General features: G+C 40.8%; 1 protein-coding gene across 1 annotated transcript in view; it reads right to left on the bottom strand.

Annotated features, from left to right (window-relative positions):
- Positions 1 to 3,079: 3,079 nt before the first annotated feature.
- FBXO30 (F-box protein 30) overlaps positions 3,080 to 17,369 on the bottom strand; it is a 37,468-nt gene continuing 23,178 nt past the window's right edge. The window contains exons 2-3 of the mRNA XM_073672543.1: positions 10,634 to 12,629; positions 3,080 to 6,744 (exon numbers count right to left, since the gene is read on the bottom strand). Of these exons, the coding sequence (XP_073528644.1) occupies positions 6,541 to 6,744; positions 10,634 to 12,616 (2,187 nt within the window). The 5' untranslated portion in view covers positions 12,617 to 12,629 and the 3' untranslated portion in view covers positions 3,080 to 6,540. The remainder of the gene's footprint in view (positions 6,745 to 10,633; positions 12,630 to 17,369) is intronic.

Here is a 17,369-nt window from a genome sequence, read left to right as displayed (position 1 = left end):
TTGACTCCAGTTTCCTCCCATTCGTTTTGTTATGCATTTCCTGTTTTGGAGACATATTGCTTTAAGTTTCCGGTCTTGACGCTTTGATGTATTCCTTGGTCTACCAGTATGTTTGCCTTTAACAACCTTCCCATGTTGTTTGTATTTGGTCCAGATTTTAGACACAGCTAACTGTGAACAACGAACATCTTTTGCAACATTGCATGATGATTTACCTTGTTTTAAGTTTGATAATCCTCTCCTTTGTTTCAACTGACATCTCTCCTGTTGAAGCCATGATTCATGTCAGTCCGCTTGGTGCAACAGCTCTCCAAGGTGTGATCACTCCTTTTTAGATGCAGACTAACGAGCAGATCTAATTTGATGCAGGTGTTAGTTTTGGAAATGAAAATTGACAGGGTGATTTAATAATTTTTTCCTCAGTATTAAGTGATTCCATATTTTTTTCCCTCTGCTTGGTCTGAAAAAAATTACCCTTACTGAGTACCATATTTTTAATCTTGATTTCTTTTAGTGTTTCTTAAAGCCCTAAAGTTGCCATTTGAAATGACTTTAATGTTGTTGAAAAAAAAGCATATCACAGACATGGCACAAAACTAAACAACTGAATGAACATCCTCCGAGCCCGGTGATTCCATAATTTTTGCCAGGGGTTCTATAAGGCGAGGCCCTATAATGAAGTAAACCGCTCTTTTTATACAGGTATGAAATTGCTTATGGCTTCAAAGATACAAAAAAATGTTCAGTTCTGAAATTAAAGAATAACTGAATGGGAGCAATTACAATATTTTAGGTACTTATACGCCCTGCACAGATGGATGCTTTTTTTTTCCTGCAAATTTTAGTTACCTCTTTACATCTAATGTTATCGCTGTACAGATCAACCATATAAGTGGATCCTTCTAATGCCATTTCCACTTCCTTTTCCAGTGGTTTGTGCTGGATTAAAAATATCCGTAGAGAAGGAATCTCTTACAGTGAGCCTGCCACCACATTTATGCTGGCCCAAGCATGGTAACATTATAGCGGGGTTCAGAGGTGAGCCCACTCCGCTTGACTGGCAGGTTAATTTACTAATATACACCAATTCCGTAGATTAATGGCTTATGTGCACCTGCTGCTTAATACTGCCTGCTGTTAGGCAAGCACAAATGTGCTGACATCTTTCCCTTTACGTCCAAAGCATGTGACTGTGGAGGGGGTGTCAAGACCCTCAGATGCAAGGATTTTGCTATAGAGACCAAGGTGCAGTTAGAGTATCAGAGCAGCTGTCGGCAAAATCTGAACCTAAAGAAACACTTTGCATTATGTCCCGCAATCTTATACTATTATCAGTACTATTGCCGGGCACACATGAATATTTATTATTGTGCAGCTTTGATATTATTCGAAATCAGAAGTGGATGTAAAAGAAATAAAAGGTTACCTTTCCTGGGTATTTTTTCCTCGTACAGCACCACATATGTTGTCAGTGCCATATTTTGGACGAACGTACATTTTGGAGAAATTACTTCTGTTACCGTCTAATCATGAACATGTGAACCATAGACTATCAGTACTATACAAGTGCTTTCCGGAAAACCAAGGGTAGCAGTTGTATGTGAAAATGTGACATCTGAACAAACCCTTAGACTGTCAGAATGCAAATTATTTCACACTTTAAGGGCTCATTTAGACGTCCGGTTTTCTCATATGAGTGCTATCAGTGGTTTTAACAGATAGCACTCGTACCTGTGATAGTCTTAGGCAATTCACATGTCTGTGATTTTTCACGGACCAAGCATTCTGTGGCAAATTGTGGAGACATGTCCAATTTTGGTTCAAGGGTCAGATCAAAATTGGCAATACAAGTCTATGGGTCCGTTGTGAAAAGGGGTGAGGCAAAAACAAAACAAACTGACTCCACTTGGATGACATTGGAGTACGGTCCAATTTTGACAAACTGTCAGGAAAGAGAAGGTACAGAAACTTAATTCACAAAAAAAACCTCAACAGTCCATTTCTCTCGTATGTATTCTTTTTCTGAACTCCGCTCAGCTGATTAATAGCCATAGATTACATAAAGCTGAATGTGCAGGGGGAAAGAAAAGGCCTGTAAAAGCAAAACTGTTCAGAATTTGTAATAAAACCAAACTGCAAAAATAAACACATGTATTGTGGGCTAAAAATTGAGAAAAAAAAAAAAAACACACCCACACTAAAAACACTGTAGAGAGACAATTTTTCAAGAGAAAACCACTTCAGGAAATGCTCTTTTGTCAAGTTTAGTTTTTCAAGGCCTTTTTCCCTTTTTTTTTTTGCCTTTTTATTTGGTTGTGTCTAGTTTAGAGAGGTTTCTGTCAGGTTCACTTCAAATAAGGGACATGCACTTCCCTCCCCATCATTAATTCTTTAAACATAAAAAAAAAAATCCTCATGAACAGCACAGAGGATTTCCCATAGAAATAAATAGAAAGAAGTTCTCAAAACAGTTTTAGGGGATCGCTCCAAAAACTCTTAACAACTGAACATAGTAACTGTAGACTGAACTGAAATCTAAGCTGAATCCTGTGGCGGCAGCAAGACCAAGCAGTCATTTGACCACGAGCATGCCAATATGCATGGCCACTTTCCAACTAGACATGCGCAGCGAGGCCGTACATGTCTAGTTGGAATGTGGCCAGAAGTATGCAGATCAAATACTTGTGGTCAATTCACTGCTCTGCCTCGCCACCGTCACTGGAGAACCTTCACAGCACGTGTTGCGAGCTTTGTGAGAATTCACAAGTCGGCAGTCACAGAGTGACTACAGATTTTTGTGATAAACCTGGACAGCCCCTTTACGTATCCATGTATAAATATTACTGCATTACCTCAGTCTAGTCTTCTCTCAGCCAGAAGACCAATATTTTTCTGTGTGATGCTGTTTGGAGAAAAGTGTCAAAACATTACATGTGACATTGTGATTCATAGCAGTCATTATGGAATATAAAAAAATATGGTCACCAAATCTGGTGTGATCTCCATAATAAACTAAGAATATCAAATAGGTCAGCTGAAGGATCACTAGAAAAATAAATAATGTGCACACAAACGTGAAACAGTTTTATTAGCTTTTATTATACACCAAAATATTTCATAACGGAAAATAAAGCATTTTAAACACATCGAGAAGTAACAATCAAATTTTAATGATCAGATTGTAATTTAGGAGTCTTGTGAGGGGGGCACATTATTATGTGATTGGTAATAATTAGGCACCATGCAAGTCTAGGAATACTTTTCTGTGATCCATTAGTCAGATCTTTATACTGTGAATGAACAGAACTATCTGTTAATAGGACTTTAGACAACGAGGGATTAGTAAGGTTGTCATACTCCTCGTAGTCCTAGTATGTGACAATTATGAGGATTTCAGCCATGTAACATTGAGATTGTTTCGTTGGTTAACTCTAAGCTGGAGCGTCAGATGAGCCTGGGAAGTGTACAATAGGATCCTCCGCTCCCATCACTTATTACAACAGGTTAATTCACCGTGTTAACAATTTGTTCATGACCTCCAGCTGAAAAGCATAAAGCGCATGTCTTCACATGGTGCATATGGCTACGCATGAAGGCCTTTCATACATGTAGGTGGTAAAGCTCCAGAGACCACTCACCCTTTGCTGAGAACTTGAGTCATCCTTAGAAGCAAATGCAAAGTGCTCTACCGAAAGAGTAAAAAACACTGAAAAGTACAGAGAGTTTACAGTGGTCTCATGTCACAGTGAAAACCCTGAGGGTCCATCACCATTCCTAATAGGTCTGGTTTAGGAGATACTTCTATTCCCTATGAACCAACAATTCTACATTGTCTCTTCTCACATTTGTGCCATTCCTCTGTTATTCCTTCTAGAATACATTTACAGCTGAGTGTTACCAGTTGGGGGCGTGTCCCTGTACAGGCTGACCAATCAGTGCTCACAGTGATCGACTGGGTAGGGACACACTCCTCTGACAAGTCAATGTAGGTCAAGTCTCCAGGAGGAACAACAGAGGAACAGTACAATGCAGCAGTCTTCAAAACTATGGTCCAATATTCTATATTCATTCATTCCTCTATAGACGGGTCGGAGGTCAGTTTTCCCCAGCATAGACAGTCAGAATTTTAGCATCTGTCTGCAGCCACCACTAGAGGGAGCATAGGCATTTATTGCAGACAGATTTGCTTATGGAGCAGCTTAGTATCTAAACAGTAAGCAGCAAGTGATGATTGCAGGCAGGCATATTCCATATGTCTATGAGCTAGGTTTGGAGTTCTGCATTATGGAAATAAGAGTGCTGGCTGCTAAAGATATATTATAAGGGTTGTCCGGTCTAAAAACGACAAGTCTGCAGGGCACACGCTGCGCACTGTGAGAATTCTCCGGTGTCAGCGCCGGGAACAGTAGTCAACGTGACTGCAAGCATGGGATCTGAATATTCCCGGCCAGAATCCGACTACACAGTTTCCGTGTATTGTGTGAGGCCAGAAACAGTCTAGTCGGAATGTGGCCGTGAGTATGCATATCACAACCTTGTGGTCACGTGACCGCTGTTCCCAGCACCTACACTAGAGAAGCCCAGTAGTGCCCAGTGCATGCGCTGCAAGGATTAACAAGTCTGCAGTCAGAGTGACTGCAGACTCGTTATTTTAAACTAGACCACCCCTTTACTAAAGGAATTTGCACAGCTTTTAAAAAAAGTTGACTTTTCCATACAAGTCTAACTAATAAGGCATCTGTATTAAACATATATGGTGGCCATTAGAGGATATAGACATCCTTAAGGCAATTTTGTTTTACTTCAATGCCTGTATTTTTGGCTGATTTTTTTTAAAAGTCAAAACAATTCTTTTTAATACCAAACTGAAAAAAAAAAAAAAAAAAAAAAGTTTGTTTTCCTGCACATTGCTGGCTGTAGAAGAAGTTAACTGAAAATCTATTAGTGAGCTCATTCTGAGGCTGAGAGATTGTTACTTCAGTCTTTCAGAGTTCCTTTCAGCGGACTTATGATCACATCAAAGTTTGGCACAACTGATATGGACCATGGCGAAAAATCAGGGTAACGGAGACAGACAAAAAAAAAAAAAAAAAAATGCAGCAAAGTCTAAACCACGGGATGAACTCACACAGATTCAGTTAACTCATTCTGCATCAAGCAATGTGCAGTTAAATGTCATAAATTATTTGTTGCCCAAATGCATGAGGGTTCAAAATATCCCCCCCCATCCCCCCAGAATGTCAATATCCCTTTTTTGGAGCAGTTACTCTGAAAGTAAAGAAACTGGAAGAATGATGAATATTACAATTTTACCTAAACCACTATTTCAACTACAACACAATCTTCTGGTCCTTTGGCCAATACTGCTAACTAGGAAGCCACACAAGCAACTTCAGTGCATACAAATGTCACCAGCGCTCCGTACAAGTTTCCTGCACCCATGCCCACAGCACATTTAGGAGTCTGTGTTATACCCATAACCAACAAGGCAGGAAAAGGAGAGAGAAGGGGGGGGGAATAGGGAAGAAAGCACTTTTTGCCAGGAAGGCACTGGAGTTGAGCTCAGCTATGGAAGACTTGCTTAGAAATAAGAATCTGTATCCCAAATGCATAATTGAAAACGGATTGCTCTCATCTCACAAAGATGATAAGTAAAACCAAACAAGGAAAAACAAACAAAAAAAGGCTTAAAAAGTCCATCTCATATATTCTTAGTCTTAAATATCATTCATTAAAACAGAAACACTTTAAAAATGTAAAAGAAGCTATATGTTAAAATGGTAGGTGTGCGCGTGTGCTCTATGCCGAACATCCAAAGTCTTGAGTGGATTCCACTGTAGATAAATAAGTTAGTGAGTGCAACTGAGAAGACCAAACATGCAGAAACCATTCTCCAAGGAAACAGATCAAGGTCCTCTTTACCCCCATCTGCTGCAACACAAGAGGCTGTACTTGATCCCAAGCGCAGGCTGCTAACTTCCAGAACCTGGAGATAAAGTGCTAACACAGAATCCCTTCCAGATAGTCTGTCATCTGCAGGTAACTACAGGGTTAATGGCACTATAAGATCAGCCGAGAAGGGATCTGGTGTACAGTACTGAATGATCGCTGATCTACAAGACAGGAAGTTTAGTAAAAACGCTTAGGGAGATTTGTCTGCTCTGTGACTGCGGGCTGACCAACACTAAATTGACGAGAAATTACATGTACATTCTGTTTTTGGTCAGGACGAAAGAAAAAAAAAACAAAAAAAGTTAGTATTGTTAAGTGCTCAGGATACCATGACTGAGATCCACGAGAAAGTTCTTGTCATTTATACATCAGGAAAGTCCAAAGTCCCACAAACTTTAAGGCATTTTTCTTACCACTTCCACCTAAACTATTTAATAGATTTATAAAAAAATAAACATCACTTCCAAAACCAGTTATATACAGTGATAGTGGCATCTTAGTTTAATATTAAAGTGTCAAAGGAGATCGGATGGCGTTTAAAACTGGTGCTAGAGTGTTGGTGCTTGTAGGGCGGCCGCTCTCCTCCTATTAGAGGACAGGTTTCAAGACCGAGCGAAGAGAGCGGCCATCTTTTGTCAATTCCCGGGTCACACACATACAAGGCAGAGGGACTGCCTCCTCTCTCTTCTCCACTGTATTGTAGCTGCATTTCTTCAAATGGTCAGCCATGCTCACAATATCCGCAAACTTCCACTCCTTTACCGTGCAGAACGCAGTGCTGAATCGCCAGACCTGAAAAACAGAGTAGCATTAGAGTCCAGCTAGTTTTATCATTACAATGGGCTTCAGTTTGGCGACCTAGTCAACACATCTGCCTGCCCTCTACCCAAAGCAGAGTGGATTGTTGATTTTTCTCAATTTGTTCTCAAGTCCTCTGACAGTTCTCTTTTCAATCTGTTCTCCATGCTTAGTGTAGCACACAGACACACAATGTAAAGACCGAGTCAACTTCTCCCCTTTTTATCTGGTTTCAGTGGCGATTTTCATATTGCCCACACCTGTGACTTGCCGCAAGACAGTTTGAAACAAAGTTGTTTACCCACAATTTTAGGAAGGTGCCAACAATTTTGTCCAGCCCATTTTTGGGGGTTGTGTGAAATTATGTCCAATACACACAAATAGAAATAAACATGTGTATAACAAAATGTGTGTAATTGCAATAATTTTCTGAGAGAAATACTTCATTTTCTGGAACAATTTCAAGGGTGCCAACACTTTCAGCCATGACTGTATAAGAGAGCCCTTGTGCAGCTAAGTCAATTGGAGAAAAAAATGTTTTAGGTCTTGAGGGTCTTGGAACATGGCGATTCAGACAAGTTATATGGGGCGGGGGGAGAATGCTCTCTTACAGAACACCCTTTTCAGGTGCAATATGAAAAAAAAAATAAAAATAAAAAAATAAAGAAAAAAACTACACCGCCATCATTAGCAGTGTTACCCATGATAGATCATATTCAGCATTTGTAAGCCAAAACCAGGAGTGGGTGATAAATACAGAAGCGGTGAGGTGTTTCTATTATACTTTTCCTCTGATGATTCCACTCCTGGTTTTGGCTTATAACGAAGGTTAAATACTGACAGTGTGAACGTGTTAACATGGCCTAACAGTCAGCAGCATGGCCATTACAGGCATCCTAAAGACCAGTGGACATAATCACTAATACATTATTTTTAGTGTGGATTGTTAGAGCAGCCCCCATACTATGAGGCTCCCATCAGAGCACATGAAAGTCTGTCACCCATTTCTGTCAGCAGTGAAAGCAGCTGTTGCGGTGTGGACATACAGAGCATGTCGTGGCTGCTAATTTTGGTTAGGTGTTGTAACATGCTGACTGACTAAGACCATCATGCCAAATCTGCTAGCCAAATCATAGACTGGACCACGCTGAGGACAACAGGCAAAGTCAGGCACAGAGCAGAAGGCAGAAAAATAAGTAAAACATACCGGCATTATAAAGAAAGCCAGTTAGTTACATGGCAAGTTAGGCTCTCATGGGCTTAGGGGGCAAATCAAAGAAAAGCTATAGCGAAAAGGGTTTATTTTCTTCATCAAAGCCTTTCCTGTCTGACCTTAGAAGTAACCGAATAGGATCATAATGAAATGTGCCTTATGCTGCCTGTCACAAGAGACCATTCACAGGTTACAAGTATCAGCAAGAAAAAATAATATGGGTTTTATGAACTAGCTAGTGAATGTTGCAGACTTATCTATAGAAACCTGCAGACACCTTCTACAACAAGTCTTCAAGAATCTGCAGACCTCAGCAGCAGTAGATCCACCACATCGTCTCTGCCTATCCTGGCCTCGTACTTGCAGGGGGCCAGATAACCAATTTATATAAACTCGATCCAAAGCAGAAAATCTGCACAAAATCATGCAGATTAGCCACTGAGGATCAGGCAATCCAGGCCGAGAAAAGTCTGCAGTCACTTTATGATGTTTTCATACTTGCAGTCACACGCTGAACAGACTCCTGTGCATCTCTCAGCAGAACAAGATTCTTAACGTTCTATTGAAAAATAAAGCGCAGGACAGTCTAGTTGGCACATGACTGCAAGTATACAAGCTGCATAGATGTAGCCACGTGACCACCCACCACACAATTGTGACAGTGTGCACATCACACACTGTCATGATTCAGCACACTCTTCTCACCCAGGAAAACCCTCTTAGAAGGGCATAGCTGTCGTTTCAGGTGACTTCAGAAAAGCATGTTGTGTGAACATGAGGAATAACACCATTTCTAGCAATTATGACATATCTTGCATTTTTCACCTGCTTTCATCTCTGCACGCTTTAAATTTTCAGTTGTCTCTGAGCTAGTGTATAGAGACTAGTTGCTATGAGGTCAAAGACATGAGTCAGTCACTCTGCTGCATAACCGAGTATAGCTATGAATCTATTAAGGAAAAAAACTACTAGAAGTTTGCAATTGGCTCTCCTACCCGTTACATACATTAGGCAGCTGTGATCTAATCCCTCAGATTTCAAAAGTGTTTTTTTTTTTTTGGTTTTTTTAAAGAATGAGCTCAGGAGGCAAAAGGAAGAAAATAGCTTCATAAGTGAAAAAAAATAAAAAGCATATATCTGATAAAGTACATAGTTTCCTAGCTAGCACTATTGATTAATGCAGAGTTGGTTTAAATGACAAATTAAAAAAATATCACATCCACTTGGCTACTGCAATACGCTGAAGATTTTCCACCCACAAACAGATATGGAAAAATCTTTGTGAATGCATCTTTATACACAAGGAATTAACCCATCCATTCTCCTAGACCAGCAGAATAGCAGATATGACGCCATCAGCATCCCTTGAAAACTGGGTAAAAAGTTAATAGCCCCATAACTATTGTGGTCTCGCATCCTATACTATGTCTATAACCATTAACTCCTTCACTACGCTGCAGTGCACCTATCCCCTATCAAACATTAAAAAAAATTTACAAGATAGAGAACTAGACATGGATCTGTGTATTGTACAACTTGGACGGCAAAGATTGCATGTACTACTAATCTGAAAAACATAGCACCTAGACATTGTGTGGAAATAAGCCAAAACAGGATTTCACCTCCCCCTCCTAACTATTTAAAATGCACATGTAGTCCTTTTAGAGACAAGTCCAGCAATACCTTTACATGGCCAACCCGTTCCATAGTAACTATGAAATCAGCGTTTGATTTTAAATGCAAATAAGGATGAAAATCTGAAGCCCCTGTCACTCCAGCAGACCCTGCCCCTCCAGCAGACCCTGCCCAGCACTGCCTTTTACTGCTCAACTGACCGTCCCTATGCCGTGTGACTTCAGGCAAAGGAGCAGTCAGTTAAGCAGGAGGTAGCAGTGCTGTGTGGGGAATAGAGCTGGAGTGACAGAGGCTTCAGATCTACAGCCTCATTTGCATATTAATTCAAATGCTGCTTTCTCAGTAAGAAAAGAACAGACTGGCCATGTATATGTATAGCTGGGTTGGTCTCTGAAAGAGCTACATGCGCATATAGTTTGTGGGTGTGAAATCCTGTTGATAGATCTTTAAAGGGAACCGGTCACCAGAAAAAAAAAAATTGCTAACCTGCCCAGCACCTGCACTTAGCCGAACACAGAAAATTAACTTGATTCCCCCCTGGAAGCATTTGGTTTCAGTCAATGGGGCAGCATCGGCACTAGTTCAGCCACCGTTCTGAGAATAAAGAGTGGGGACTTACACTGGCTCTGCATTGGTGTCAGCCGTCAGTCAGGGCCGGGGACGCCATTACAGCTGCTGCTCTGTATTCTCAAAGTGTTGACTCAACAAGCGACACCCCCATGACTGAACTGAATGCTGCCGTGGAGAATAAAGTTATTTTCCCTTGCAGCGTTAGGCTATATGCAGGCACCGGACAGGTTAGTAACGCCATTAACCTGCAGATCAACCCAATATCTGCAGGTTAATAGCAATTTTTCTGGTGACAGGTTCCATTTAAGTACGACTTCTATATGTTCATAGAAATAAAAGATGAAATGGTCAATTTTTAAGTCTATCAAATCGTACAACTATTAAATGATTGTGGAATTTGTATTCTGGCATTACTTCATTGATTCAATGTGCTTGGGATATTTTTTGAGAAATAGTAACACCAACCTTTTCTTTGATCTGCCAGGAACTTCCGTGTGGATACTGTCTTTTTTCCCACAGCAGAACCACCATTCCACGGGCTTGTAGTAAACTGGCACATACATCCCTCATCAGTCTAGACACTCTTGAAAGTTGGCACATAGAAAATCCATCAAGAAATCCTGCAATGTGCTGCAAAACCTCATAAGGCAAACTACTAAAATGATCAACTGGTGGTCCTGATGAAGAACTCTTTGTAGATTCAAGGTCACTTGGTAAATGAGGTTGAACCCCAAACGATTTTAAGTGTCTATCATGAATAATTTTTGATCCTTGTGTTGAAGGACAAAACCTACGTTGGGAATAAGTACATCCATAATATGCTAGTGGACATCTCTGTTCCATCCAGCCATTTAGACCTGCGTGAATATCACCATGAACATTCTTAAAGTGAGAAGAAAACTCGTCTCTTCTGAACAATTGGCCACATACAAATGTAAACATAGACCTCTGTTTAGTTTGGTATCGCGCAACACATTCAAGAACTAAGTCCAGACCAAGAGTCTGAAAAGGGCTAGGATTGGAAAGCTGGGGATTAGCATGATCACAGGCAGAAGCTGATGCTATCTCCCCGACCATCGTATTTGTAGCCAATATTGCAGATGGAAATGAGAAGGTTTGCGTTCCAAAGTCAACATGATAACCATCTACATTCCGACTATCTGAAATCCCTCTACCACCAGGTGAGTCCCCCAAGCAAAATAGCAAAGCCGCTGTAATTAAGTCGATACCATTTAGTCCCATCGGGTCTTCTTGAACTTCCAAGTCCGAAGTGTCCACTGCTTTATTCTCGGTTCTAGCTTTAAACCAATAAGTATCAACCAAGAAAGGACGTCTTCCAAAGACTGCAACATTTCGTAATCCTTGTTCATCCTTTTTATCTGACATTTGCTCATCAGAACCATTTATACATGGAGGAGAGGAGATTGGTTCTGCAGAATGCAATGAGCTACATTGGCCATCGAGTTTTTCGACACCCTCTAAAGTGATGACTGCACCATTTTCATTAGGTCCCACAGCAAACTTATTTTCTTTTCCCTGAGGAGCAAGTGTACTTTGATCATGAAAACCATTACACAAAACAGATACTTGGCTCCCGTTCCCATTGTCATTTTCCACCACATAACTACCATTGGTTCCTGGATAGAAATCACTCGAACCATTCTGATACTTTTGCTTCAAGGAACTGCAAGCCATTCCACCAGCAGCCTCAATGCTTTCTTCATCCTCAAATTCCTGATCTTTCAGGCCATCATGTAGATTATTGTGCTCCGTGAGCTGGAAATTTTTGTTCATTGCACAACTGGCATCTCGTAGTCTTCCATTAAGTATTGTAATGTCTCTGGTGGCATTATTTAAGATATCTAGAGCAGCAGCTAAACTTTTAGTTGTCTCAATGGTTGCTTGATAAAGTGCACTGTAGGAATCTTCATCACCAGGTACACCATTCGTGATCACATTGTCCTCCTCTTCCATTTGGACAGATATTTGTTCAGGAGATTCAAGTTTTTCAGTGGTTTTAGACATCATGGTGGCCACTTTGAGAGACTCCAACAGCATTCTTTGATCTTGCAATGCTAAAGCCATATCTAGCTGTTCTACTTCATCAACATCTCTGCTCAAGTTTTCATAGGATTTTCTGTCCGCATAGCTCACCGGCCACCTATTCCATTCCATAGTGCAGCAAACTACACTGGCAGGGCAGATTTGCAAATGATCAGCTAGTTTATTTCGGGTCATGAAAAAGGGACATCCAAAACCACTGTTTAGGCAAGGTACTCTTTCTAGGGGACACAACATTCGATGTTCATCGGCTTTGCATGAATGAAAGACTGCACCGCAAACGTGTGGACAGCCGATCAGATCACAGGAGATTCCAGTCTCTGGTCTAATCATGCATCGTCGACTGACACAACAAGCACAATGTGAATGTTGATGTTCTTCATCCATGATGAGGCCAGGTCTGAAAAGAAAAAGAAAATTCACCATTTTATTTTTCATTCAATGTACACAAACCAATTTCCAATTACAAACTATTGCTGCATGTGTGTCAGTTTATCAGACAAAGTCAGTCGAGAAAAGCCCAATAGAGTTCAAGTGGATTATCAGCGCTTATGCTCATCCACTGCGTCATTCAGATCCAGGACTTCCTCCAGATATTGGTGGGGGATTTGTGTAGTTGGACTCCAGCTTTCATACAGTTATATCTTATTGCATAGCCGATGTCACTTATGAGTAAGGGGTTAAAAAAAACATTAGATACAGGGCATCTGATCTAGTGGATTTTATTTTATTTTTTGAAGGGCCCAAACACAGTGAAGTTTTAGCATTACTATACTTATGTGGATGCTGGATCACCTGTTCATACTTTCCAAAAATTAAAAGGCTGGTTAAAGCCAATAACATACATGAATTGTATAGATTTAGTACAAGAACGCCATGCTGAATATACACAAGTGATGTGTATACTTTATTAGCCAGCATAACTTTTGTTGGCCCTTTACATCACACATTATAAACGTCTTTGTAACAGAGATGTTTTCTAAGAAAGATGATACAGAAGAACAGTCTGGTTATAGAGAAAACTATAAATAACATTTCCACATCGATGTCCAGATTCATTAAACCATTTCCACGAAAAGAATCACATTTTATGAACGGCCAGCTGAGCAGAGGGCTATAAAGGGGATTTCCTGCACCAACAATTCACAGGGTTAATAGGACATTGCCTGACAACCCCATGACTTGTGCCTGCTGTTTATACCGTGATTAGGCAACTTCTCAGCTTGGTTGGATATCAAAACACAAGAGGCAGATCATAAGAACTAGGAGAACAGTCCTCCTATTGGACTACTTATACAATTTTTTTCCCGCACACACAAAAGTTGCTTAACTTTGTTTTTTGTGGGTGAGAGTAAAGATATAATAACCATGTTGCTGGCAGGGCTGTGGAGTCAGTAAGCCAAACCTTCAACTCAGACGCCTCAATTTCCCTGCCTCCGACTCCCTCATACACGGCTCATGTGTAAGTGATAAATTTACTGCAGCACAGATTCATCTCAGCTAAAAGTCTAGACCAGGGGTCCTGAAACTTTTTAAACAGGGGGCCAGTTCACGGTCCCTCAGACCATTGGAGGGCCGGAATATAGTTTTTTAAAAAAAAACTATGAACAAATTCCTATGCACACTACACATCTTATTTTGTAGTAAAAAAAAAACGATACAGGAACAAATACAATATTTAAAATGAAGAACAAGTAAAGTTAAATCAACCGGTATTTCAATAGGTAGGTAACTGTACCCAATAGGCAGCATAGGTCCTCAATGGGCAGGTAAATGTACCCAATAGGCAGCATAGGTCCCCAACAGGCAGGTAAATGTTCCCAATAGGCAGCATAGGTCCCCAACAGGCAGGTAAATGTTCCCAATAGGCAGCATAGGTCCTCAATGGGCAGGTAAATGTTCCCAATAGGCAGGCTGTTTCCCCCTTATAATGCCATATGCAGCATGTCACCCCCCCCATATAATGCCCCATGCAGCATGTCACCCCCCCCATATAATGCCCCATGCAGCATGTCACCCCCCCATATAATGCCTCCATACATTAAAAAAAAAAAAAAAAAATCCAATACTCACCTCACTTCTCACTTGCTGCCGCTGCCCTGGTCTGGACTCCAGCGTCGCGGCGGTGTCGTCGTCGTCCCGCTCTGCGCTGCCTGTGACGGCACTCGGGAGGGCGCGGTGTAAAGACATCACCGCACCCTCTGACCTGAGACGTCACAGGAAGCACAGAGCAGGAAGACAGCGGATCTGCAGAGGCACGGGGAGAGGCAAGTATCCGCCTGCCGGGGCCCTGAGCAAGCGGGGGAGAAGGGCGGGCGCTGACACCGCTCCCCTCTCATCCGCCCATAGCAAGGCGGGCCGGATAAAAGTCCTCCGCGGGCCGCAGTTTGAGGACCCCTGGTCTAGACCCTTAGATCAGGAATAGGACATTTCATAACTTTCCCGAATTCTTATGAAAAAATATTCCCCACAAACTGCATTGAACTACTGTATCCAATTTATTATATATTTTAGGAGTCGGGTGAGTCAGTTCATTTTATACCAACTCCACCAAAAAGGGCTCCGACTCCACAGCCCTGGTTGCCGGGATTCAATAAAGAACTCACTCTTCTTTTGATTGAGAAAATAGGATGTAATGTAGCCACTCAAAGAATGGCAACTCCATGCAGGAACATTTCCCTAATGACCTGTATGGAAAAATGTAGGTACTTTAAATCGGGCACAGTAGGAACACTACCAGAGAGTGAACAGGCCTTTTTGGATGAGAGCATAAGGAATCCTTAAAGGGGTTTCCCCCCAAACAAAAGTTCATCTTATTCTCTAGATCTTGGAATAAAAATAAGGTCCACAATACGAAAGGATTAAAAACAAAAAAAAGTCCCTGTGCTGAGATAATCTTATAAATGTGCCCCTGCTGTGTACTGTGTAATGGTTGTGTCCGACAGTGCAGGAACATGGTCTGATCATACCACAGCTCCTGGGCAGGGGAGGAAGCAAAAGAGTATACAGACATTACAGCACAGCGGATTCTTTTTGTGCAATAAAACATTTCTTTGCTTGCTTTTAAACAAAGTTTTAGCTCAAAGAATCAGCTGTAATCCCCAGCTGTCATGTCTGTATACTCTTGCTTCCTCCCCTGCCCAGGAGCTGTGGCATGATCAGACCATGTTCCTGCACGGTCAGACACAGCCATTACACAGTACACAGCAGGGGCACAAGATCTCAGCACAGGAACATTTTAAACACATCCAATTGTGGAAATTCTTATTATTTCAAGATCTAATGAAAAAAATTAACTTTTGTTCGTGGGAAAACCCCTTTAACCCACCACCATTCAATTTCAGAGTCAACGACCATACGACTTGCTAGTGGTTTTCATCAAGTGGCAAAAAAAAAAAAAGTCTCAATACATCAACCCCCAAAAAAAAAACTATTTAAAAGCGAAAATGGTGTCTGGTCTGCAGGCAAGCTGGTAGAGAGCAGGAGAAGTTGATCAGATTGATATTCATTTTGGTGGGAATGGTTTCTGTAAAGCTTGCACTTTATGGTGTTTGGCAATGACTGAATAGGACTGCCCATTGCACTTGTATACATGCTGTCTTCACTGTATGCCTGTGCAACTTTGGCCTCAACTCAAAAACTCAAGCGGCCAAAGTTCACTAGCTGTTACTATACTGCAGCGAGATACAAGTGAATAGAATCACATTGTGACTGCGTCAAGCAAGTGGCAAATTTTTTTTTTTTTTTAAAAATTAGCTGTCGCAGTTGAACTTTTTTTTTCAGCCTTCTTATTGCGATCACAGTACCCTTAAGCTACGTTCCCACGCGTGTTTTTCAGCATATTTTGCTGAACATTTGCAGAAAAAGCTGCAGCTGCATTTTGCAGTACCAGCAATGAGAAACCAGAATTCTCTGCTCCCACAATGTGTTTTTTGCTGCATACTTTGTGCCTTGGTTGTGTTCTTGGAAAATAGAACATCTGCGTTTTTTATGGCAAAATAGAATGGGGTTCTTTTTTTCCACAGAACTTTATGTACATGTCTAAATAGACAGAAGGAAAGTGAAAAAAAAAAGCAGCAAAACCAGCAGATTTGACGCAGCTGATTTCCTGCCAGAGATCAGTTTTGCTGCAGATTTCTGACTGAAAAAAAAACAAAACAAACAAAAAAAACAATGTGGGAACATAGCCTTAGGGGTATTGATCTGTGATGTAGCAACGACAGCTAGTGAACCTTGGCCGCTACACCTACTGTGCCCTTGCCTTAAAATAAATCTTCACCAACAAACCTATATATCATTCTAATCAGCTTCTCCTTCTCTATACCCTGCTGCCCACAGATCAGACTACATGTTCAACCTGAAAAGTGACAAAAAGTTTTTTGTTTTTTTTAGCAAAAGTTGTAACGGGGAAGGGGGGAAACACATACAATCATTGTTATATCAACCCACATAAAATGAACATGTCAATTTTACTGAATGGTAGAGGGCAAAAAAAGATGCATTCATAGGCAGGATTGTATCAATAACAATGGAAAAAACAAATAAGTATCCATTTTTTTGTTCTTCCAATTGCAATTACTGTTACTAGAGATAGTACTGTAGAGGCCGAACATAATTTTTCTTTAATGGCCTGGAAAGAAGCTTCCTTGCTACAATACTGATGACAGCTCCATAGATCAGTCAGTCACAAATTTGCTACTGCTAACCTGTGACCTCCAAAGAAAAAAAAAGTCATATGTAAAGACCCACATAGGTCACACAAGAGTGGAGTACTATATTCACGTGGCAAAAAATCCAACATTAATATAATGGATTACGAAAAATAAAAAAAGGTTTGCCAGAGAAAGATCCAAGGAATTGAATAGTATAAAATGAACCACAGTTCATGTGTCCTTGTAATGGAAAATAAAAAGTCACAGATAATATATGGTCACACAGCGAGAAATACAGAAGATCACATCATCTGCGACCTTTAATTGTTTCCATCACAAGTAACAGATGAACGGTTATTCATTTTATACGATCTAGCCTAATATACGGTGCAAGTTATCAGATTTCTCTTGAATCTTCCACTGGCAAACCTTTTTATTCTTTGTTCTCCTTGATAGCAGTTATTAATGAAATGTTGCATTTTTTACCA

The sequence above is a fragment of the Phyllobates terribilis genome, unplaced genomic scaffold (assembly GCF_046119375.1).
Source record: "Phyllobates terribilis strain yellow unplaced genomic scaffold, ASM4611937v1 Scaffold_3__8_contigs__length_932513732, whole genome shotgun sequence".
NCBI lineage: Eukaryota > Metazoa > Chordata > Amphibia > Anura > Dendrobatidae > Phyllobates > Phyllobates terribilis.
Note: the sequence above shows the minus strand (reverse complement) of the source record. Positions and strands in the feature narration are given on the sequence as shown.